At 46.8% G+C, this 20,922-nt stretch overlaps 2 protein-coding genes across 2 annotated transcripts in view; one reads left to right on the top strand and one right to left on the bottom strand.

Annotated features, from left to right (window-relative positions):
• Positions 1 to 83: 83 nt before the first annotated feature.
• Positions 84 to 6,721, bottom strand: ZNF414 (zinc finger protein 414). Its single transcript, XM_043977043.1, is given in 9 exon segments — positions 84 to 536; positions 538 to 680; positions 920 to 970; positions 1,110 to 1,576; positions 1,741 to 1,846; positions 2,187 to 2,294; positions 4,219 to 4,314; positions 4,432 to 4,570; positions 6,586 to 6,721. Coding segments are annotated over 9 exon segments (1,470 nt in total). The 5' UTR covers positions 6,589 to 6,721; the 3' UTR covers positions 84 to 179.
• A 126-nt stretch (positions 6,722 to 6,847) lies between these two features.
• The window catches only part of LOC122743591 (tyrosine-protein kinase ZAP-70), a 197,620-nt gene continuing 183,545 nt past the window's right edge, over positions 6,848 to 20,922 (top strand). Inside the window, exon 1 of the mRNA XM_043988652.1 lies at positions 6,848 to 7,046. The gene's annotated coding sequence lies outside the window, so the exon portion shown is untranslated. The remainder of the gene's footprint in view (positions 7,047 to 20,922) is intronic.

Genomic DNA, 20,922 nt, shown 5'->3' with positions numbered 1-20,922 from the left:
ATCAAACCTATGTGCGCCGCCCCCCCCCCCAATTCTGCAGACCCCTGGCCCCAACCACTGATTCTCAAACAGACAACTCCTAATACAAGTGTTTTATTATCCCCACCCCCCAGCTGATCCTGGGCCAAGCCAGGACAACTGGACCCAATGACCCAGAGTTCCAAAGCAACATTATTAAGTTAATTATAAAAATAGTCTTCTACCTCCCCACCCCCTGTAGTCGCCAGGGCCCAGAGTGGAGAGTAGAGGGAGTGATGCGTCTTGGAAGGGGAATGACTCAAGCCACCAGCAAATTCTGCCCAGGAATGAATGACTCCATGGCAGGGTGGCCTAGTAACTACTTGGGGACACAGGAGAATTGTCCTCCCAGCCTTAGAAATCCCAGTCCTCCCCTGAGGCTGGGGGGCCCTGGGCCCTGGGTGACTGAGAGGTGAGTGAAGGAGGACCACTTGATGATCCAGGAGTGGGTTCCAGTGACCAGACTGGGCCTCCCTGAGCCTCCAGTTGAGGGGGAGTTGAGGGTGATGGGGGCTGGGGCGGTGGGGCTGGGGGTGGAGTCTTTCGATGGTCTTCCAAATGAAGCGTCATGGCGGGTCTGGAGGCCGTGGAGAAGGGGCACTGCATGCAAGTGTAGCGGCCCCTGGTGTGCTCCCATACAATTCGGCTGGTAGAAGAATGACCTGGCACAGGAAGGAGAAAGGCCTTCAGTGTGTGCTCCTGGCACCTCGGGACAGGAGGAGGCTTACACAATCTTAGATGCTTGTGGGTAAGTTTGAAGTAACTTGGGCCACTTTCTTCCTGAAGAAAGTTGAGCAATTTGGACTGGTATGTGCAGGGGAGGGCCTAGACCTCAGCTTCGGCCCCCTTCCCATTTTAAAGGGTCTGTTGCTTTCATTCCTTTCCTAGGGATGCCACTGACCTGTAGGCCCCTCAGAGCTCCCGGGGGGCCTCCGTGGGCTGCCGCTGGCGCCTGCAGAGAGAAGGGAAGGAGAGTCGGGGGAGGGGAATGTTGGAGCCTCACCTTCTGCCGACTGGGGAGAATACTTGGTGGTGCCACTGAGTAGCCCCTGCTTACACATAAGGGCTGCGTCTGGGCTATGTCTGCTCACCCTGATTCTTTTTCCAGACTGCTGCATTAGTGTTGGAGCTTGAGCCAGGGCCAGAGCTAGGGAGACCCTGGGTCTGGGAGGGCATGAAGGGACGGAGGCGCTGGGGACCAGAACCCGGGGTCAGCCCATAGGGGGAAGGACCAAGGTAGGGTAGGAAGGGTGCAGGTACAGGCCCTGAGGCCTGGCTGGGATATGAGGAGGGCAGTGCAGCAGAGCCATAGAGTGAGGCATCCAGTAGAGGGAATGGGCCCCTGGGACGAGGATCCGGGGTCAGGGGCAGGGGCGTGAGCAGCGGGGCCTTGTCAGGGCTGGGGCCAGTTGGTCTCTGAGCATCAGGCAGCTCCTTCTCCAGGGCTGGGGGCAGGGGGGCTGGGGGTGGGGCCGGGCTGTGGGTCTGGTCTGAGCAGACATGTAGGTGCTTGAATAGGGAGCGGTGAGTCCGGAAGCGGAGAAGGCAATTTTCACACCTGGGATAAGGGAGACAGAGGCTGCACTGAGGGGTGAGCAGGCCTGATGAAAGCAAGGGTGAGCTAATGGTGTACAGAGTGGCAAAGGAGGCTGGGGAGTGAGCAATGAGGTGGATGAGAAGGGGGACCACAGAGAGCCATGCGGCGGAGGGCAAGGGCCTCACTTGAAGTATCTGTTGGGTTTGTAGTGCAGCTTGGTGTGGGCCATCAGCTCCTGCATGCTGGGGAAGGTCTCTGGGCAGCTTGGGGCTGAGCAGTGAAACACTTTCCCTGCAGAGGAATGTGAACAGAAGCAATGACTCTCCTGGAGTCAGCAGCCACTGGCCCCACTTCTGAGATGTGGGTGTGGAGGCCACCATCATTCCGGTCTGCCCCGGGGGGGGGGGGGGTCATGGAGCTAGGATTGGAATCCAGATCTTCCTGACTCCAAATTTAGCATTCAGCCATCTTGCTCCTGGCTCTCCAGGTAGAGGTAGGTATTCCCACAGGGAGCCAAGACAAGCAGTGACAGCAGATAGGACCAAGGTGGCAGGGCAAAGGAGTATTCCTCTGGCAGAGAGGATCCTGGGAAGGAAGTCCCACCCCATTCTCCCCATGGCCCCAGGCTTACCTTCCATGGACTGGGTGGGTTGCAAGTGACTGTGCAGGTGCTGAGCAAGCTCCCGAGGGTTGGGGAAGGCCAGCCGGCAGCCATAGCTGGAACAAGGGAACTGCCTCCCTAAGGACACAGCATGCCCGGATGGTCATCATGGCTCCCTTTTCGGCCACACCTCAGGCTGAATCCTGCCGCCCTGCTACCCTGGTCATCTAAATGCTGAGCACTGACTGTGTGCCAAGTCCTAGACTACAGAGAGGGCGGTGCCCAGAACACCAAATGCACTGCCATTGACAGCAAAGAGTGGTGTACACACAGATCTGGGGCAGGCCCTCCAGGAGTTATAATAATAATCCTTTGTAAAGGGATGGCTCATGGCTGTGGCCTCCACAGCCCTTGGGGCCATACAGGTGTTATTTCCCCTAATATAAGAGCAAAGAATGTTTAGGAGCTGGAAGCTATCCAAGGTCACAAGAAGTGGCAGAAGCCTGATTTTAGCCCAGGGGTGGGGAGGAGACCCACATACTGGGATCCATCTGGGGAACCTGTGAGAGCAGACATCAGGCAGAATGTACTGAAGACCAGAGAAGCAAAAGCAAGGCTCTGACGGTGCACAGGAGGAGGGATGACATTTTCTGGATGATCAGGGAAAGCCGTCTTGAGGGGCCTTGAAGGATGAACAGATGTCAGACAGGTGGGAAGGAATGTGGGGGATTTCAGGCCAAGAGGAGCTTGTGAGCAGAGGTGCACAGCAAAGTATGGGGTGTGTCTGTGGTAAGCAATTGTCTGCTTTGGCCTAGAGAAGGATGGTGGGCCAGAAGCTTGGATTTTCCTGAAAGGTGATAGATAGGACAGGAGAGTGGCTGGACTAGATTAAGGACTTTGAATTATGTCATGGAAAGATTAGCTGAAGAAAGTGGGGGTGGGGGGTGTGTAAGCTGGAAAAGAGATTTAGGGAGTAAATGATGATTTTCTTCAAACTACCTGAAGGACTTCCTCTCTGCCCCAGAAGGAAGAATTTTGGCCAGTAAGGGGGATGTTTTAAGACGGTAGATTTGAGGGCTTATTAACACTTGGAGTTGGGGACCTTATCACTGGAAACAGAACTTTCTACAACATCAGAACCAGAAGCGACCTTAGAAATAGATCCTTTTCAAGGGCAGCTAGGTAGCGCAGTGGAAAAAACACTGGTCCTGGATTCAGGAGGACCACACTTGAGGTTTACTAGCTGTGTGATCCTGGGCAAGTCACTTAACCCTCATTGCCCCACCTCCAAAAAAAAAAATACTGGCAATGAGACTCCTGGCCTAGCTTTGGGTCCCTACTGGCTCTGAGATGCTAGTATTCTAGGATCAGGGCTGGGCTTTAAAAAGATTAATTTCCCCACCCTCCCAAATAGCTCCATAGCATGAGCTAGTCACTGAAGGCAAAAAGACAAGTTAGGATGCTCCTGGGGAGAGATAACAAGTGCTTTTTCTTGGTCTCAGGCCAGGAAGGACAGGGATCCTGCCACCAGGTATGGGAATGATGAACAGCTCATGGGGGTTGGGGGTGGAGAGAGGGGGGATGACCAAAAGTCCAGTCTTGGCCATCAGAAGGAACATCCAAAGGGACTCTGGGATTTGAAGCTAGAAAGAATCTGCAAAGACCATTTTAAAGCAGAGGAAAAGGAAGACCCAGAGAAGTGAGTGCCCAGCATAAGGGCACACAGCTGGCAAGGAAAGGAGCTGGGAGAGGTGGGCAGGGTCCTAGAAGAGATGTGGATCTGCTGGCCTTCGGATTCTGCTTTGGCCTGTGCTAATTCTACCTATGCCAGGTATCCCTGTCTCCAAGGAAGAGGACCCAGCCAAGATTAGCCAGAAGCAGTTGTAAGACAGGCAGGGGAGGGTTGTGGTTGGTCAATAGCTGTGAAAGGGACAATGGAATGGGTGATGAGGAAGCTCAGGGGGATGCACCCTTTCACCAGATGTTCTCTTCCTGCCACCCCATCTGCTACCAGGCCTCCCTCTCACTTGGTCCCTGTGCCCTACAGGCTGGAGTTCCTCACCAGAAGAGGGGGGCCGGCGCTTCGGAAGGCGTGGCTCCTCACTGGGGCTGCTGTTCACACCCCCTCCTGTGTTGGTTCTGCTTGAGGGCTTGCAGTCTGCAGAGTGGAGACAAGTTACTGAGGGATGTTACCCATCCCTTGCCCCATCAAACCAAAACTGCTGGGCCTGAAGCCCTTTCCTAACTTCCAATCCAGGATTCTTGCCCTACTCACCCTCTGCTGAGAAGGCTGGAGACAGCTGCTCTTTCTCTGCTTTGGCTGCCGGGCTCTGACTGGGGCTGCCATAGATGTCTGAGTAGGGCAATGGTGCAGGACATGCCTGGACCCCAGGTCCCATCCCAGAACTCTCCTCCTGAAGACAATAAACCAGATGTGGAGGGGTCAGGCCTTGGGCTCTCACCCTTGAACTTCCCTCCTCTTATGTACCCTGTCCCCTAGCCCAAGCTTCTGCTTTTGTACCTGGGCTGCCCCAAGTGAGATAAGACTATTCCATGGCTGTCATGGGTGGGGTTGTTGGAAGGAGAGCCTGCATGCCTAGGATCCAAGAGATTTGGGGTTGGGAAGGGGAGTATAGGAGGTGGGAGGGGAAGGCTGGAGAAAGACAAGAAAATGGGAGTCTACCATTGTGGAAACGCTCCTGGATTTGATGTCAGGGGACCTGAGTTTAACCTGGTTTTGTTACTACCTGTATGACCTTGGCTATGTCACCAAACATCTCTGGGCATCAGTTTCATCATCCCTATAAATAGGAGGAGGGGTTGGGTCAGGCTAGATCTGAGCTTTGAAGATGGATCAAGGTGTAGCGAGGTGGCGCAGTGGATAGAGCACAAGCCCTGGAGTCAGGAGTAGCTGAGTTCAAATCTGGCCTCAGACACTTACTAGCTATGTGACCCTGGGCAAGTCACAACCCCAACTGCCTCACTAAAAAAAGAAAGAAAAGGATCTTGGAGGAGGTCATACAATGCAACCCTTTCATTTTTCAGTTGAGGAAATGGGGCAGAGAGGGTAAATTGACATTGTTACACAGGTGCTGGTGGAGCTGAGTGTCAAGGATTTTAAATGTAAGTTTCCAAACCTTCAAGTTCCTTAGAGCAGTTGTCAAAATCATAGCTAGGAGCCTGCAAAACTCCAGAGTGAAGTCTGAATAGGATTACAGTGTAATTCAGAAATGTTTCACAAAATGATACAGCAATGTTAATTTGTGGTTTTCTATTTGAATTTGATACTATTGCCTTAGAGGATCATCAAATGAGATAATATTTAGCACAATATCTAGCATATAAGACTTATTAAATGCTTATTCCTTTTTTTTTCCTTTCCCTTCCAGTTCTAAACCCTAGAAATAGAGTCAAAGTTGGAGTTAAGGAACAGGACTGGGTTGTGGCCTATTACCAGTTATATAGAAAAGTTATATAGAACATGTGGGGGAGGGGCAATGGATAGAGCATCAGCCCTGGAGTCAGAAGGAACTGAGTTCAAATCCAGCCTCAGATATTTATAAGCTATGTGACCCAGGGCAAGTCACTTAACCCCGATTGCCTCAAAAAGAAAACAATGGGATCGATGGATCGGACATGGGAAAGTCCTGGACCTTCTGACTTCAGAACAAGTGCTCTCTTCGCTGAGCCACCATTTTGGAATAGGCACGGGCCTTTAAAGGCTGGGTTGGACTATAGTGGGGTGGAGCCTAGCACAGTAGGGGGGGGGGACCCTGTAGGGGAGGGGCTAAGAAGAGGTGAATTATTTATAGGGTTGAGACCTAGAGAGAAAAGGGAGTTTCCACAACATATTGAACAAAAGTGAAATCTGCATGGGCGGGGGATGTAAAACAGGCAGGCTCTTAAATGATTATAAGTAGAACACTGAGGGGGCGGGGCCTATGATATTAACAAAATCCCTGGAGGCGGGACCAAGATATTGATGGATGGGGGCGGAGCCAAGGCCTTTGACTAAGAGCCGGGGGGCGGGGCCCAGGATATTGACTAGAGTTCCTGGGAGGTTTGGCCCAAGGCTTTGGCTAAGGCGGGAGAAAGGAGTACAGAATAGAGGCCTTAAATTTGCAAGGGCGAGGCCCAGAACGGAGGAGGAGTTTCGGCCCCTGGAAGCGGGACTGAGCACAGGCGGGTCTCTACGGGGGCGTGGCACAGAACAGAGGCAGGATTTGGAACGTGATGGGGCAGGGCCTGTGACGGGGGCGGAGCTAATAACAGGCAGAGGCGTGTCCCCGTCCTTGTTTCCCCAGCTGTCAGTCTGTCAATTTCCCGCCCCGCCTCCTAACCCCCCCCCCCTTTCCCTCCGCGACGGCTCTTCTCCATCCCCTCCTTCTCCGTCGGCCCCAGCCCCAGCCCCGGCCCGGCGCGCGCTCACCATCCCTCCCCGTGTCCACGCGCTGCCTTTGTTCTACGGCTCCCGCTGCAGCTCCCCCCGCTGCGGGGACACGCTCACGTCGCCGCCATCTTGTGCCAAGGCTCGGCTCTCGCGAGAGCAGGCGCGGCCGCGCGGGGCCTAGAATGGGGGAGAGGGCTGAGCCCGGAGGAGCGGGAGGGGCGGGGCTTCTAAGAGTGAGCACGGAGGCGGAGGCTGAGGACCGGTCTGGGACGCATGCGCCCTGCCACTGGGATGTGTTTTCTTGGTTGTCCGGTGTCTGCAGGGCTCGGTGTGGCGTGGGGACCGGCGCACCACTGTCCTGGTTCCGCTGGGGCACCATGGAAGCTCCGCCCCAGCCTAGGCCACGACCTAGCACTGCAGGTGGTGCCAGGACGAGTATCCATTGCCGCCCGCTTTGAAAATGGGGAACCTGAGGTCCGACTTTATAAAACCAAAAACACGTGAGAAAAATCAATGAAGCATGATCGTCCGATTCTGTTGATCGTCTCCCCTCTGGTCTTTTTACATCTTCTGTCTACCATATCTCAGTCTCAGTTTCCTTATTTGCAAATGGTGGAAGTGGATAGAACACCAGGCCCAGAGTCAGGAAGGCCAGAATTCAAATCCGCCCTCCCACACTTACTCCCTGGGCAAGTCACTTCACCTCTGTCTGACTCAGATTCCCCAATTGTAAAATGGGGATAAGTATCACCAACCTCCTCCGGTGGTTGTGAGGCTCAAATGACATAACATGTTGAAGGGCACTTTGCAAATTTAAAAGCAATATATAAATGCTATCATTATTATTACTTCCACCTTTTCCTCTGAAAATTGGAATCAATTCAACAACTACATGGCATCTTTCAAGAAGGACCTGTCAATTGACTGGACGTTGTTCTTCACCGGACGTTAAACACCTTCCCTGGCTAGCACTCCCCTATATCTGGTTGTTGTTATTGGGTCATTCCAGTTGTATTAGACTTTCTGACCCCGTTTGTGGTTTTCTTGGCAAAGATACTGGAGTGGTTTGTCATTTCCTTCTCCAGCTTATTTGACAGATGGGGAAATGGAGGCAAACAGGGTTAAGTGACACCTAATAACTGACTTGAAGCCTAGTGTGTCTGAGACTGGATTTGAATTCAGGTCCTTGCCTCCAACTTCTGAACTTTATCCACTGAGCCACCAGTTATATCCCTGTATTAAAATGCAAACTCCTTGAGGGTATACAAATGTAAACTTCTTGAGGTCTGAACTCTGACTTTTGAGTTTAGTGCAGTGCTTGAAATGTGGTAAGCAGTTTTAACAAATGCTTTTTTATTCATTCATCCATTCATTTTGTATCTTTGTCTCATAGCTAAATGTTTTCTTCCTTCTCTCTGTTGAGTCTGATGGGCAAGAGTTATTAAATAACAATAACTCACTTGTATAACTTTAAGTTTTACAAAGTCTTCCATTAATTTCAACAATCATATTAAATGCTATTTGATTTTAGTCTGTATCGCCTGAGCCCCTTCTAGTGCAGACCCATATGTGTCTTTGTATCCTATCACTAAGGCGATACAAAGACCAAAATCAAATAGTTACTGATTTGCTCAAGGAGCTGATACTCTACAGAGGGATGTAACTTTGAGCAAGATGAATAAATACAAAGTAATTTCAAGAGAGAGAAAGTGCTCTTGCTCTTTTGAGAGGGAAGGGAGAGGACTAAAGTTGAGGCTTTAGGGAAATTTAGACATTCAAGGGGGGGAGGAGTGTGCTGGAGGGGGGTGGGAGAGGCAGCTGGTTCCAAGTTAGAGAAGGGAGGTGGAAACATAGTCTGGAGAGCAACTCAAAGGTCAGTTTTTCTGATGAAGACTAAAGCTTGGAGTGTTAAGGGCTTAAAGTGGCAGAGCTCAGCCTCCAGTCCAGGTCTTTGTACTGTAAGTACTGTGAGTTCTAGTACCTTGCTCTTCCTTTCACAATTGGGTTCTGGCAGTAATAGTCATGGGGATCCCATGTAAGCCAGGTACCTCTTGAGTAGAAGAAGGGTTTGGTGTACTCAGTCAACATTGTGTGTGGTCTGGGGGGGTGGGGAAGACTGATGTGCTTTGTGAAAAGTCCCAGGGGAAAAACTTCAGATACCTAGGAAGACCCAGCAACTCTGTTTCCTATGAAGGCTCGGTTTGGAAAAAGCCAAGGGATCTTACCCCTGTGATCTGCCAAACTTCCAACCTGGTTCGAGGGACTAACTCACTCAAAGAATTGGAGGCTCACTACGAATCTTGTAAAATAAAAAGATTTGTTACAAGAGAGAATATATGGTCGGGAGAGACTCACTATGGAAAATCTATCTCACTGGAGTGAGAGCAGATCTGCTCTTTTGTATCTTTACAAAACAAAGAAAGGGGAGGGAATTACAAAGCAAGAAGAAATGCAAAAAACTGGGGCCAGATAACTAAGTGGGGATCTTTGATAATGGGGTATCAGTAGAATATGCAGCGTCTATCAGTATCCTGCATATCATCTTTATTTTTTTAATTTTTTATTTTTGTGGGGCAACGGGGGTTAAGTGACTTGCCCAGGGTCACACAGCTAGTAAGCATCAAGTATGCATCAAGTATCTGAGGCCGAATTTGAACTCAGGTACTCCTGAATCCAGGGCCTGTGCTTTATCCACCTTGCCACCTAGCCGCCCCCCCCCCCTTGCTTATCATCTTGCAGACCTTAGTATTTTGTTTTGTTTGTTTTTGTTTTGTTTTTTGGGGGGCAATGAGTGTTAAGTGACCTGCCCAGGATCAGACAGCTAGTAAGTGTCAAGTGTATGAGGTCAGATTTGAACTCAGGTCCTCCTGAATCCTGGACCGGTGCTTTATCCACTGTGCCACCTAGCTGCCCCCCTTAGTATTGTTTATAGGTGTACTGGGCCCACACCTCAAACCTGAGGTGGGAGAGAGAGCTGTTTTGCCCTTGGCCTTAGGGGTTCAGATCTTTAGGTTTCTTGAGGTTCCACTGCATTCCCACAACACCTCTAGCTTTGGAATTCCAATGTGCATTTATCCATGACTCCCCACCTTCTTTCATTTGGGATATTGATTGATCTAGCACTTCAATCCTCTTCATTCCTGGGCTTCTCACTACTAAGTTTAAATAATAGGATCAGGTCTTGCTTCCCATTAAGTTCGAGGTTTTGTGAATAAGATGGTGGGGGGAGGGGGAGATGTTCTTCATACAAATTAGAATAATATAGGGTAAGGAGTGATGAGGGATAGGCAATAGAGATCAAAGTACTATAGGTAAATTTGAGGAGGGAGAGAACATCATTAGCTGAGTGAATTAGGAAAGGATTCACAGAAGAACTGACACCTGAGCTGCATTTAGAAGCAAGAGATGAATTTCAAAAGGCAAAATGAGAATGGAGTATATTTCAGGTATTTAGGGACAACCTATGCAAATGTATGGAAGGGGGGAGGTTATATTGAATTCAGGGATAACTAGTAGTCTAGACAGATGACACATCAGATAGTATGCTAGACTTGGAGTTAAGAAGATCTGCACTTGGGGGCAGCTAGATGGCGCAGTAGATAAAGCACAGGCCCTGGATTCAGGAGTACCTGAGTTCAAATCTGACCTCAGACACTTGACACTTACTAGCTGTGTGACCCTGGGCAAGTCACTTAACCCCAATTGCCTCACTTAAAAAAAAAAAGGAACTGCATTTGAATCTGATCTCAAACAGTTACTAGCTGTGTGATCCTGGGTAAGCCACTTAACTCTCTGCCTGCCTCAGTTTCCTTATCTGTAAATTGGGGATAATAATAGAATAGTGCTTACCTCCCAAGATAGTTATGAAGATACAGTGTGATATTTGTAAAGTGCTTTGCAAACCTTTAAGTTCTGTATTAATGCTAGCCATATAGATTTGTTGGGTAGAATATAGAATGTGTAAAGGAGAGTAATATAAAAAAGAATTCCAGGTTAAGCTAGAGCCAGATGTGGGATTCCTTAAATGCCAAATTGAGGAATTTTTATTTTAACAGCAATAGGGAGCTACAGTTTTTGAAAAGGGTGTGGCATGGCCAGACCCAGGGTTTGTTTTGGCTTTATGTGAAGGAGGTTGGGGGGGGGGCAGGCAGGGAGGTGAGGAGGACGGAAGCCTTAGGAAGATGCAGGAGCCTATTGAAGTAGCACTGCCTATAAGTGATAAGGAAGGGACAGCACTAGGGTGGTGGCTATTTGAATGAGGAGAAGGGGCCAGATGGGATTGATGTGTTATGGAAGTCTGCTTCCATAACACATGCTAGGCTGAGTAAATGATTAGAGATTGGGCGGGGGGGGGGGGGGTTAGGGAGAAAGAAGAGTCAAGGAGAACTTCTAAGGTTGTGAACTTGGGTGACTTTCTCTTTGTCCTGACTCTTTGCAGTCTTGTATGTGGGATCTGGTTTGTGATCATCTCCTGCCCTCTAATCTAGGGTATCCCCACAAGGCTCTCCTAGACTCTTGGCTCATTCTTCTCTCACCAGCTTCTCCTTTGGTTATCTCATTGGTTCTCAGCTTCAATTATCTTCTCTAAGGAGATGACTCCCCAAACACAAGTCTGATCTTGTCCCCTGCCTGCCCAGGAAGTAGCTCCCTATGGCCTCTAGGATCAAATACAAAACTCCTCGGATATTTAAAGCTCTTCACAATCTGGCTGCAATCTATCCTTCCAGACTTGTTTCATGTTACTCCTCCACCTCACTATGCATTCCAGCCAAACTGGTTCTTTGTCTATAAGACATACCATTCCATATCTGGCCTCACAGTTGTTGCCCAGGCTGCCCCATCATCCCCCACCCCCATCACCCGTGCCTGGATTTCTCTCCCTCCTCACCCCTAGCTTCCTTTGACTGAGCCCAAGTGCAGCCTCCTACAGGATATTTTTGCTGATCCCAGAAATTGTTAGTGTCTGCCCCTTAAAATCACTAAGTGCTAACTTTAGATAGATTTTCTACTTATTTGCCTGTGCTTATTGCATCCCTTCAACAGAATGCAGCAGGGATGAGCTTGTGTTGAAAAGAATTGGTTGGTCTGTAGGGATGAACCCCTCCACTGATCAGGTTCAGAAGGAGAAACAAGGTCTGATCTTGTGCTCAATCTCTCTCCCCTTAGTCACAATCCAGCTTTCTTTTGGATTTTCAGTGGACTGGAAAGAGGAAATTTTCCCTCCACCCCCATTCCCATTCCCTGCTGCAGCTGCAATAGCTATGCACATTTCTCTTCCCGCCCCCCCCCCCAGGGCAATGAGGGTTAAATGACTTGCCCAGGGTCACACAGCTAATAGGTGTCAAGTGTCTCAGGTTGGATTTGAACTCAGGTCCTGCTGCATCCAGAACCCATGCTTTATCCACTGTGCCACCTAGCTATTTTTCTTTCTTTGAGCATAGGTGTATAATCTGAGATCCTGACAGATGGATGTTTCCAGCCTTTTGTGTCTATCTACCCATAATAATGTGAGCTCATAGAAGTGAGGTTTGTTTTGGCCTTTCCTGGTACCCATAGTGCTTAAGCACAATGCTTGGCACATAATAAGCACTTAATAAGTGCTTGATGAGTAAGCAGCTAGGTGGCACAGTAAATAGAGCACAAACCTGAGTTCAAATTTGACCTCAGATGCTTGCTGTGTGACATTGGGTAAGTCACTTACCTCTCTCTATCTGCCTTGGTGTCATCAACTGTAAAAAGAGGAATAATAATAGCACCTACTTCACAGGTTTGTGTTGGGTCAAATGAGGTAATATTTGTTTTTGTTTTTGTTTTCTTAGTGAAGCAATTGGGGTTAAGTGACTTGCCCAGGGTCACACAGCTAGTAAGTGTTAACTGTCTGAGGTTGGATTTGAACTCAGGTCCTCCTGAATCCAGGGCTGGTGCTCTATCCACTGCGCCACCTAGCTGCCCCAGATGAGGTAATATTTGTAAAGTGCTTAGCACATCCTCTGGCCCATAGGAAGGGATATATAAATGCTATTATAATTAACTTGTTTTTGACTACCTAAGGAGCTTGATAGGTTCAGAGTTATTGAGAGGCCTGGGTGCTGGTTGTCCAGAAGTTGCTTCCTTGCACCTTTTTGGAGAGGATGACTGCTGTCAGGAGGATGAACCTTGTCTACCTGGGTCCCCAGAAGACAGGGACCATGAGTGAGTTGGCATATGAAGCAGCTAGGCAGCAGAAAGTGATGTGGGAAGCAAAAAAAGGGGTTAACAGAAAAACTTAAGACCTAAGCTCTAATTCGGATATGAGCTCTAAGAGGGATTCAGATCCCAGGTAATGGATAACTTACAAGTCAGGATGCTAAGTTCTCTTACCCACATAAATCAGTACCCATAACGGAACAGAGGGAGGGAGGCTATGAAGACCTGAGATTATAACAATGAAAAAATGACAGGCTATAGAAACTTAGACTAGAAATAAAAGAAAAGGCCAAATTTGTCCCCAGATTCACTCCCAAAATGCACCTTCATTGAAAAAAGAACATGCCTCGGGGATTGGTTTAGGACCCCAGGAACTCCAAATTAGGATAGGCCCTCCCCTGTACCTCCCTAAGGTGGAGATTATTATAATGAGGCTGATAACCAATTTATTCATACTATAAATATAACTGTCCTTTCTTTCTTTCTCTCTTTCTCTCTTTCTTTCTCTCTTTCTCTCTCTCTCTTTCTCTCTCTCTCTCTTTCTTTCTTTCTTTCTTTCCTTTCTTTCTTGGCAATTGGGGTTAAGTGACTTGCCCAGGGTCACACAGCTAGTATTAAGTGTCTGAGGTCGGATTTGAACTCAGGTTCTCCTGAGGAATTCCTAAGAACCCAAACCCCAACCCGTACCCCATTTCCACCATATCACTTTCTATATTTCTTTTGGTTCTCTCCCTGTGGTCAACAGTCTTTCAATAAAACTTGGGAAACTGAGTCACTGTGTCTTGTAATTCTTTTGGGACAACTCATGATCAATTTGACCTCAAATTCCATCCCACATCAAAAGGATGGGGCAGCTAGGTGGGCACAGTAAATAAAGCACTGGCCCCGGATTCAGGAGAACCTAAGTTCAAATCCAGCCTCAAATATTTGACACTATCTGTGTGACTCTGGGCAAATCACTTAATCCTCATTGCCTGCAAAGAAAAGAAAAAAGAAAAAAAGATGAATAGAGCTCTGGGACTGCATAGTCAGGAAGACCTGAGTTCACATCTACCCTCAGACACTTATTAGCTATGTGACCCTGGGAAAGCCACAACTTTAATTGCCTCAGTTTTCCTAACTGTAACATGGTAATAATAATAGCACCTATTTCCCAAGATTATTGTGAGGATCAAATGAGATAACATTTGTAAAGCTCCTAGCACAGTGCCTGCCTGGCATATAGTAGGTGCTATCTAAATGCTTATTCCCCTTCTCCCACTTTCCTGCTTAAACTGTGTGGATGAGGGGAAAGGGAAATCTCTTAATCAGTGCTACTAATCTCATTAAGAGTTTTTATTCTCTGGAAGGATTGTTAGTGGTTGTGAGGAAAATGACTCCTACAATAATTTTGTGATGGTGATGTGTCAAAGGCTCATTGTCATTCTCAAGAGAATGGGCCACCCAGTGTGCAGCTGGTGGGTGACCAAAAATGGAGGCTCATAGGCCTCATTTTATCCCCTAGTCCCTAACTCGAATGACCCCTCCCCTTTTTCATAATTATTTTCGATTACTCAAGGGTTACAATCTACTAGCAAGCTAAAGAACTGGCTAACCAGGGTTCAGTATTCCCACCCCTCTGCATCAACTCTCCCAGGGGAAATTTCTCTATCTGTGAATATTAGCATTTGAGTGTCTGCTTTGATTCCCCAGGGGCTGAATTAACTCTCCCAGACAAGTATCGGGAGGAGACAACTCCATCCCCCACTTCCTTCTTTAAATCCTTCAAATGACTCATCTGTTTTCTGTATTTCATAATGAACTCCTGTGAATATTTTATGATAGGTTACTATTTCATGTTTTTAGAATCTTTCAGTGTATACTTATGGATTTTTTGTGTTTTAAGCATTTATTTTGTGGTAGAAGAAATAAATAGCTGTCCTATACTAGATATCTACTACTTTTTTTGGGGGGGGGGGCAATGGTGGCTAAGTGACTTGCCCAGGGTCACACAGCTAGTAAGTGTCAAGTGTCTGAGATCAAATTTGAACTCAGGTCTTCCTGAATCCAGGGCCGGTGCTTTATCCACTGTGCCACCTAGCTGCCCCCAGATATCTACTACTTCTGACATCCATGTAATTTTTCTAGAAAAGAGGATCTGGCCCACTTTGGGGGAGATCCTAGACATGAGCCAAACAAGCTTTGCTTATGGAGCTTTCTTTGGAATACCAGGTGCGACGTAGTAGTGAACCCAAGAACACAAGAAAAATTTGATCCTCTCTCTTTGGGGTCAGGCTCACCCAGGATTGAATTCAGAGCCAGAGCACTTCAGTGTGAAAAAGGTAACCTCTTTTTCCATGCATGAATGATACCCATTAGCTCCTTGAAGACAAGGGACATTTTTTTTGTCTTTGTATTTCTAATGTGATCCTTAGAATAGTTCCTAGCACATAGTAGGCATTTAAAATAAAATGCCTATTGAATGAAATCTATTTATTGTCATAGGAGGATTTTTCTGGCTTGGTTCCATTGCCACACTTTGCTTGAGACAGCAGGTCACATCACTGGCTAGAACCTGCCAAACTTAGCTGAGAAATCAAGCTTTACTTATCACTGGTTAGTGATAAGAGAATTTCTGACTTAGCTTTATCACCTATTTAAGATGATCATGTCCAAAACAGAACTCCTAATCATTTTGCCTAAGTCTCCCCAATTCCTGTCTTCTATTACTGTAGAGGGTAACACCATCCTGCTCTCCCCTCGTACTGGCAATGTAGGAGTCCTTCTGGATTCCTCCCTATCTCACCCTACCTCATCTCCTCACCCCCCCCCCCCCATCCAATCTGTTGCCAAGGTCTGTCAATTTCTTTCTTTCTTTCTTTTTGATGAGGCAATTGGGGTTAAGTGACTTGCCCAGGGTCACACAGCTAGTAAGTGTCAAGTGTCTGAGGCCAGATTTGAACTCAGGTACTCCTGAATCCAGGGCTGGTGCACTATCCACTGCGCCACCTAGCTGTCCCAAAGTCTGTCAATTTCACTGATGTACCATCTCTTGAATATGCCCCCTTCTTTCCTCTAACACTGTGTCTACTCTAGTACAGTCTCTCATCACTTCATACCTGGACTATTGCAACAACTGCCAGTAGGTCTGCCTGCCTCAAGTCTCTCCCCACTCCATTCCATCATCCATTCAGCCACTAAAGTATGACTTCATGTTGCTACACCATTTAGTAAACTCCAGCAGCAACCTGTTGCCTCCAGCATGAAATTCAAAGTGCTCTGTTTAAGCATTCAAAGCCCTTTATAACCAAGCCCCTCCCACCATTCCAGTCTTCTTATATCTTACTCCTGATGACCCATACAGTTTGATAGAGTAACACTGCTCTCCTGGCTGTTGCACAAACAAGACACTCAGCTCCAAGCATTTTGTCTGGCTGATCCCTGTACCTAGAATACTCTCCTACCTTTGCTCTGACTACTTGTTGAGTGGGGTTGGGGACTGTCCACCTGGTTCAGGAGGGCTAGCTTACCCAAAGAATTGGAGGCTTATAGCGAATCTTGTAAAATAAAAAAGTTTTATTAGGAGAGAGGGATATATGGCTGGGAGACAGTCCCTATGGAGACCTTCTCCCTGAGTAAGAAAAGAGCAGATCCCCATATATGTTTACAAACAAAGCTGAGTAAGGATATAATAAAACTGGGGAGGGGAATTACAAAACAACTGGGAGAGGAATGCAAAACAACTGGATTATGGGTATACTATGGAATTTGCATATCATCTTTTGTTTCTTTTTGTTTATACTATACTGGGTCTTTGTGCTCAGATACACCAAATTCCTGAGGTGGGAGGCAGAGCCATTTTTTTCACTTCTGAACTCTTGGGATTTAATGTCTAAGTTTTAGGATTTGTTAGGGGGTGGGGTCTCCGGAGTCCCACTACACCCACTACATACTGACCTCACTGGTTTCCTTTAAGTCCCAACTAATATCTCATCTTCTATAGCAGAGCTTCTTAAACTTTTTCTACTCACAATCCCTTTTTGCCTGAGAAAATTTTCCATAACCCCAGGCATATTGGCATATACCATAGGCTTACATAATAGATAACCTTTTACAGTTGCCAAGTTTTTTGTGACCTCCACATTTAGTTACATTACCCCATATTGGGATGCTACCCCCAGTTTAAGAAGCTTTGTTCTGGGGGCAGCTAGGTGGTGCAGTGGATAGAGCACCAGCCCTGGAGTCAGGAGGACCTGAGTTCAAATCCAGCCTCAGACACTTGACACTTACTAACTGTGTGATCCTGGGCGAGTCACTTAACCCCAATTGCCTCACTAAAAATGATCTGGAGAAGGAAATTACAAACTATTCCTGTATCTAGGCCAAGAAAACCCCATATGGGGTCATAGAGTCAGACATGGCTCAACACAACAAAGTATTTAATAAATGTTGATTGATTGATTGATTTATGTCAAGTAACTAGGTATAACTCTTGTATGAATAATTTGCAGGTGGCGCTGCTAGGTGGTGCAGTGGATAAAACACTGGTCCTGGATTCAGGAGGTCCTGAGTTCAAATCCGGCCTGACACTTGACACTACCTGTGTGACCCAGGGCTAGTCACTTAACCCTCATTGCCCTGCAAAAAACCCAAACAAATTAACAAAAAAAGAATAGTTTGCAGGGTAGCTGTGGCAAAGTGGATAGAGTACTGGCCCTGAAGTTGGGAGGACCTGAGTTTCAATCTCATCTCAGACACTTAGTAGCTGTGTGACCCTGGGTAAGTCACTTAACCCCCAACACCTTTAAATATTCAAGGCCATGTCCAATTGACCTGATATATATCTTGCTCCTGGACCCAAATGGTTCTGGAGGAGAGAGTGAGGTTAAAATCCAACTCCCTGCAAGTCCCTTCTGTAAAATTCCATTGTATCTGATTGGGGTCTGGGGTAAATCTCCTTAAGAAGCTAAACTAAAGGACAGACACACCTAACAAGTAAGGGAGATAAGCCCATTAGGTTTGCCTGATATGGTGACTGGGGACAGAGATAACTCCAGAAGGCAGGACCACCACCTCTCATTCAAGCCTTTCCCTAGCCCCAAAGGGAACTTTTCATAGTCAGGTGGTTACCCAATCTGTGCCCCCACCAACGGTCCTCTATAAAAGCTTTTGCCTTCTGTTTGAGGAGAAATGCTCTCAGAAAATCATGTTGTCTCTAAGCCATTTTCTCCCCTTGAGGGAAGTCTTTGACTTCCTTCTTGACCACTTTCTCTAGCATCCATATAGAAAACTTTTATTCTAACTGAATTGTGTTTGAGAGGGTGTAATTCTCTTCTTTTTCTTTTTGCAGGGCAATGGGGGTTAAGTGACTTGCCCAGGGTCACACAGCTAGTAAGTGTCAAGTGACTGAGGTCAGATTTGAACTCAGGTACTCCTGAATCCAGGGCTGGTGCTTTATCCACTGTGACACCTAGCTGCCCCGAGAGGGTGTAATTCTTTAAAGACAAATACCTAAGGACCCACACCACCTATTTCCCCTGTGACATATCCATCTTATCTATGTAAGGAAGACCTATTTATATCTGCTGATTTCTGCTGCTTTGGGGCCACCGGTTTTTGTATACTGTGGGTCTATGCTGAGAATATAATAAATTGGTTGTTGAAATGCATGTTGGAAAGTATGATTGGCAGCAGCACCGATCAATGAATCCTTGAACAATTGTTATGTCAATATCCAGGCCTCATATCTTCCTTTAGTTTCAGCTCCACACCATAAATTTCCTTCTAAAATCTCTACCTAGATGGTTTATAGGCATTTCAAACTCAGTTGGTCCAAAACAGGACTGATCTTCTCCCCTAAACCTGTCCCTCTTTCAAACTGCAATATTTCAGTTGAGGAATACACTATCCTTCCAGTCATTCAGTGTTTTGAATCTTCCTTTACTCTTCACTTTTCATCACTTTTTCCTCTGCATCCGATTACTTGTGAAGTCTTGTTAAGTCTCTTTCCAAAATCATAATTCACCTCTGACCCCTTCCTTTCATTTACACAGTCAGTATCCTTTCAGACCCTCATCATCTCTCACCTAGAGGCAAGTATGTAGAAGAGTGGTTAGAGCCCTGAACCTGGAGTAAGACTGATGTGGGATGAAGTTAGGGTGATCATGATGTGGGATGGAATTTGGGGTCAAATTGATAGTGAATCATCCCAAAAGAATTACAAGACTCAGTGACTCAGTTTCCCAAGTTTTATTGCAATAATGTGGGTGATCACAGGGAGAGAACCAGAATATTGGAAAGGTATCTCTCCAATAAGGAAAGGAAAGACAGTTATATTTATAGTATGGATAAATTAATTATCAGTCTCATTATAATAATCTCCACCTTGGGGAGGTACAGGGGAGGGCTTATCCTAATTTGGTGTTCCTGGGGTCCTAAACCAACCCCCGAGGCAGGTACCTTTTTCAGTGGAGGTGTGTTTTGGGGGTTTACATGTCATAAGGTGAATCTGGGAGCAAATTTGGCCTTTTCTGCGCATGTCTCTTTCTGATTCCCATGGCTAGTTTCAAAATATCTCCATTTTTCATTAGAATTTCTATACCCAGGGCAGCTAGGTGGCACAGTGGATAAAGCACCAGCCCTGGATTCAGGAGGACCTGAGTTCAAATCCAGCCTCAGACACTTGACACTTATTAGCTGTGACCCTAGGCAAGTCAACCCCCATTGCCCTGCAGAGAAAAGAAAAAAGAAAAAAAAAGAATTTCTATACCCATGTCATTTCCTTTATTGTTATTTGACCTGACCCATTTTTATGGGTACTGATCTCTGTGGGTATGAGAACCTGGTAAGTTATCCATTAAGTGGGGTCTACCTCCCTTTTGGAGCTAATATCTGAATTAAAGTTTGGGTTTTAGGTTTTTCTGTTGATCCTTTTTTTACCTCCTACATCAATCAGATTGATCATGAGTTGTTCCAAAAGAATTACAAGACTCAGTGACTCAGTTTCCCAAGTTTTATTGCAATACTGTGAGTGACCACAGGGAAAGCATCATGGAAGTGTCTCTGGAATAGGGAGAGAAAAGAGGGTTATATTTATAGTATGGATAAATTGTTTATCAGTCTCATTATAATAATCTCCACTTTAGGGAGGTACAGGGGAGGGCTTATCCTAATTTGGAGTTCCTGGGGGCTTAAGCCAACCCCCAAGGCTGGCACCTTTCTCCGTGGAGGTGTGTTTTGGGGTTTACATGTCATAAGGTGAATCTGTTGTTGTTGTTGTTGTTGTTGTTGTTGTTTTTAGTAAGGCAATTGGGGTTAAGTGACTTGCCCAGGGTCACACAGCTAGTTAAGTGTTAAGTGTCTGAGGCCGGATTTGAACTCAGGTATTCCTGACTCCAGGGCCAGTGCTCTATCCACTGTGCCACCTAGCTGCCCCCATAAGGTGAATCTGGGGACAAACTCGGCCTTTTCTGCGCATGTTACCTCAAATTGCCAATGTCAGAATGCCCCTCGATGCTCCATTCTCAGGCCTAGTTTCTGGATATTAACATTTATCAATTAGGATTTCTATTGCCTGTCTCTATGCTTTTGTTATAGTTAAGGTCTCTATGACCTACCTCTTTATGTTTTTGTTGTGAGTGGGTAACAAGAACAAGAACCTAGGCCCTGACTTGTATTAATGAAAGCCCAAGTCTTAAGTTATCCATTAATCCCTTTCAGAGCTGGAGTCTGAATCCCTCTTAGAGCTCAGATCTAAATCAGAGCCTGAGTCTTAAGTTTGCCTGTTAACTCTTTTTTTTTTTTTGGCCTCCTACATCCAGACCTGAATTTAAATGTGACTTAAGATACTAGTGGAGGAAAGTTTTGGGGGAGATTTTACAAAACAATCAGAAGCCAGAATTCAATATTGGATCAACCCCAGGCAATTCATTAGTCTGGTGTCATGGGGCGCAGAGCACCCCAGAATTTCTCTGGGGCACACCGAGGAATCTTCTCCTGGAGAAACTAAACCAGAGGACAGATAACGCCTAGAGAGATAAACTGAACCAAATCGGACTGAGCTAGCTTCGGATTCCTACCCTTCATTCTGGTCTCCCTTACCCTGGGGAGATAAATTTGGGTGTGGCTGCGGCCTTTGTGTCCTGAAGAGGGATCCCTAGCCACCCCTCACCCAATTCCTCTAGTCACTACCAGTGGGGGATGGTCCTCCAC

The sequence above is a fragment of the Dromiciops gliroides genome, chromosome 1, assembly GCF_019393635.1.
Source record: "Dromiciops gliroides isolate mDroGli1 chromosome 1, mDroGli1.pri, whole genome shotgun sequence".
In the NCBI taxonomy this organism is placed as follows: domain Eukaryota; kingdom Metazoa; phylum Chordata; class Mammalia; order Microbiotheria; family Microbiotheriidae; genus Dromiciops; species Dromiciops gliroides.
This window is presented reverse-complemented; position numbering and strand designations above follow the sequence as displayed.